Source organism: Frankliniella occidentalis, unplaced genomic scaffold (genome assembly GCF_000697945.3).
Source record: "Frankliniella occidentalis isolate FOCC.00 unplaced genomic scaffold, Focc_3.1 Scaffold158, whole genome shotgun sequence".
Taxonomy (NCBI): domain Eukaryota; kingdom Metazoa; phylum Arthropoda; class Insecta; order Thysanoptera; family Thripidae; genus Frankliniella; species Frankliniella occidentalis.
The window spans coordinates 660704-663454 of NW_026267284.1; the positions used below are offsets into that span (position 1 = coordinate 660704).

General features: G+C 52.1%; 1 protein-coding gene across 1 annotated transcript; it reads right to left on the reverse strand.

Moving 5' to 3' along the window:
* Positions 1-584: 584 nt before the first annotated feature.
* LOC113216026 (fatty acyl-CoA reductase wat-like) lies at positions 585-2732 on the reverse strand. Its single transcript, XM_052271352.1, has 4 exons — positions 2536-2732; positions 2205-2456; positions 1743-2018; positions 585-1664 (listed from the first exon to the last, which is right to left on the reverse strand). The coding sequence occupies exons 1-4, from the start codon at positions 2712-2714 to the stop codon at positions 1586-1588; spliced, it is 786 nt and encodes a 261-aa protein (XP_052127312.1). The 5' UTR covers positions 2715-2732; the 3' UTR covers positions 585-1585.
* Between the last annotated feature and the right edge of the window lie 19 nt (positions 2733-2751).

A 2751-nucleotide genomic window follows, 5' to 3' on the forward strand; every position in this document is an offset into this window, starting at 1 on the left:
CGCCCCGCCCCGCCCCGACGACGGCCTGCTCCACCGATGATCGCTTGCATTGGCTTACACTCCTAGTTTCCTTCTCCGGGAACTTGTCCGTCCGGCGCGGGTCGTTGAACGTTGTCGGTCACACTCCTTAGTGACGCGTGACTCCGCCGTGTCACTCGTTCGGCTCGAGGCTCGACTCCTCGGGTCGGGTTCAAAGCTCCTTCCAGGCGCTGGATGTGGCGGCAGGAGCCGCCGGTAGACGGCAGTAGTAGTAGTTGTTGCAGCGAATGGCAGCGCTACTTTTCTTTCTGTTTTTGTTGTCTCCGCTTTCCCGCGCGACGGTAACGGGCCGAGCATCCTACGGATCTCCGCTGGCTGCGCGGCCGGTCGATTCAAGTAAACAACATTTCCTCTCTGACATTTCCTCTTCTTGATGTCGTTTACCTCTCCTGAAACTCACCAGCAGCAGGTGCGGGGGCGGGCTTGGTCGCGGGCTTGTCGTGGTGCCGATTTCAGGTGCAGATTTCAGGCGAGGATTGCTCGATCGTGCGTGCATTTCTTATTATGACTGAAATCAAACGGACGGGTAGATAGGTAGATACAGATAAAGGCAATTTTTTTTTCAGTTCTTCCATTTTTTTCCTGTCTTTTTTTTTTCATTCAACATGACCCTTGCAATATGAGCCGATAGCAAGTATTGGTCGAGTCAACGTCAGATCGATCATATTTTGGTCAATAATACAAATGATTTTGTTTTCCAGTTCAGCGCTCTCTCTACCAGGTGGCTGACTCACTCTGCAGACTTTCGTAGTTACACTGTACCGCATGCAGGGGTGCGGGCGGGTTTGCATTCACGCTGCCCACGGCTCCTTACAGCCCCGTGCGAGTAGGCAACCCGCCCGCACGCGTGCATGCGGTACAGTATAACTACGAAAGTGCGCGGCGTGAGTCAGCCACCTGGAATATAAATAAAGAACTGGACGGGCGCGTCGTTATTTCAGCATAAAAATGCGCGTCTAAATTTTTTTACGATATCGTAGTGACGCAAATTTTGAAGTGCACTCTAACCCCCGCGTAGGATCGTATGCCAGACACGGCAGAGACTACGGCCTTCCTCTATAGTACCGCCGACCTTGCATTGGGCGATAGGGGGGACAAGTAAGGTCAGCAAGGTCAGCTTGTGCGCCCGGCCCAGGGTGAGCGACGGGCAATACGCTGCGTTGGGGACGGACGCAGCCCCATATTCAGTCAAACACCTAATGCGACGTTACATGTGTCACCAGTTACTGCTTCTGCTGACATGTCGTATGATGTGATTCGTGCGCACGGATTTATGCACCAAAGCGAGCTTAATTATGTACATATTCAAACAGAGATCTGTTAAATTTTGTGCATTAACTATAAATGTATACTTTTTTGTTAGTCAATGCACAAAATTATACACATTTATGTCTGACTTCGTGCATAAATCCATACGCATAAATCACTACATACGAAAAAAGACTTTCTTAGTTAGTTTGAAAACGTCTCCCGAAGAAATGGGACTCATGAGTTTGTCGAGTGCCCAGTATCAGCTGCGGGTCTTCTTGGCGTGAACCGAGTCCACTCAGCCGAACCTCCTCGCCAAAATCCAGACTGCTACCGCGGCCAAAAAGAAGTACCAGCACGCCTCCAACCACCAAAATCTGCGGGTAACAACCATTCAGATTATATTATAGATGAATACCCGAAGTTTGAAGTAGATTGAAGTCACTGTCACTCACATTCTCACGAGCTTGTAGTTCTTGTCGAGGTCCTCCTGGCCCCGGATTGGCTCCTTTAACGCGTATCTGCACACGCCCAGCAGCTGGTCCCTCGAGATGTCGTCCCAGTGGCCCAGCTCGCCCCGCTCGTCGAAGAAGCTGAATGCTTTGCGATCCCGCGGGTGCAGCATAGCCACAAGTCGCCATTTGTTGTCGCTTTCGAACGTGAAGGCGGTTTCTTGGAAGTAAGACAGAGCTGCGAACGCACCTGCGATCTTTCTATAGGTCGGCATCAACCTGGGGGCAAAAGTAAGAGGAGTTATGGTTGGAGGTATGGAGGTATGGAGGAGGTATGGTTATTTAGCACGCTCTTGCAGCGACAACTTTGTTCTTGCTGTGTTCTAGCAAGTAACTCAATTGAACGTCTGACAACTATTTTTTTGTCACCAGAATACATTCGATTATAGAATTACGGACACTCACTGTGGCTTTTGCCCGAACGCGGAGAGCAAGGTGTCGACAATGGCGCCGAAGAGGGTGTGGTAGAACAGCTCGAGGACGTAGTAGACGAATTTGTTGCTGACGACTAAGTGGTCCGGGAAGCGCACCACTCCTGGGTACGCCGTCCTCTTCCATTCCAGGTTCCTCCTGAACGTGGTCTGCATCATGCTGTAGGTGGACGGCTTCACGTCCCCGACGGTGGCGTTGAGCACGTAGGTTTCGCCGGGCTCGTGCCTACGGGGGACGACGTGCCTTTAATCGAAGTGAAGGATAACTGAACGAAAGCTAGGTGCAAGGTGGCTCAGACACTTACACGAGGAGTCCGGTGCCCTTGGCCCAGGTGGCAAGGATCGTCAGCTTGGCGACGGTGTCCACGGGTATCAAGTCGAACTGCATCTCGATGTCCTTGGTGTAGTGGATCCTGAACACACCCTTGCTCACCACCGCCCAGAAGATGGCGAAGCCGTTTAGGTTGTCCATCCAGCCGGGCATGGGCTCATCCAGCGCGCAAGTCACTGCGGGGGGGGGG

Coding starts and splice junctions, on each gene's coding strand:
- LOC113216026 (XM_052271352.1), bottom strand. CDS start 2,714: ATGCCCGGCTGGATGGACAACCTAAACGGCTTCGCCATCTTCTGGGCG. Junction 2,019..2,204: donor GCGTTCGGGCAAAAGCCACA/GTGAGTGTCCGT, acceptor TTTTGCCCCCAG/GTTGATGCCGACCTATAGAA. Junction 1,665..1,742: donor AACTACAAGCTCGTGAGAAT/GTGAGTGACAGT, acceptor TGTTACCCGCAG/ATTTTGGTGGTTGGAGGCGT.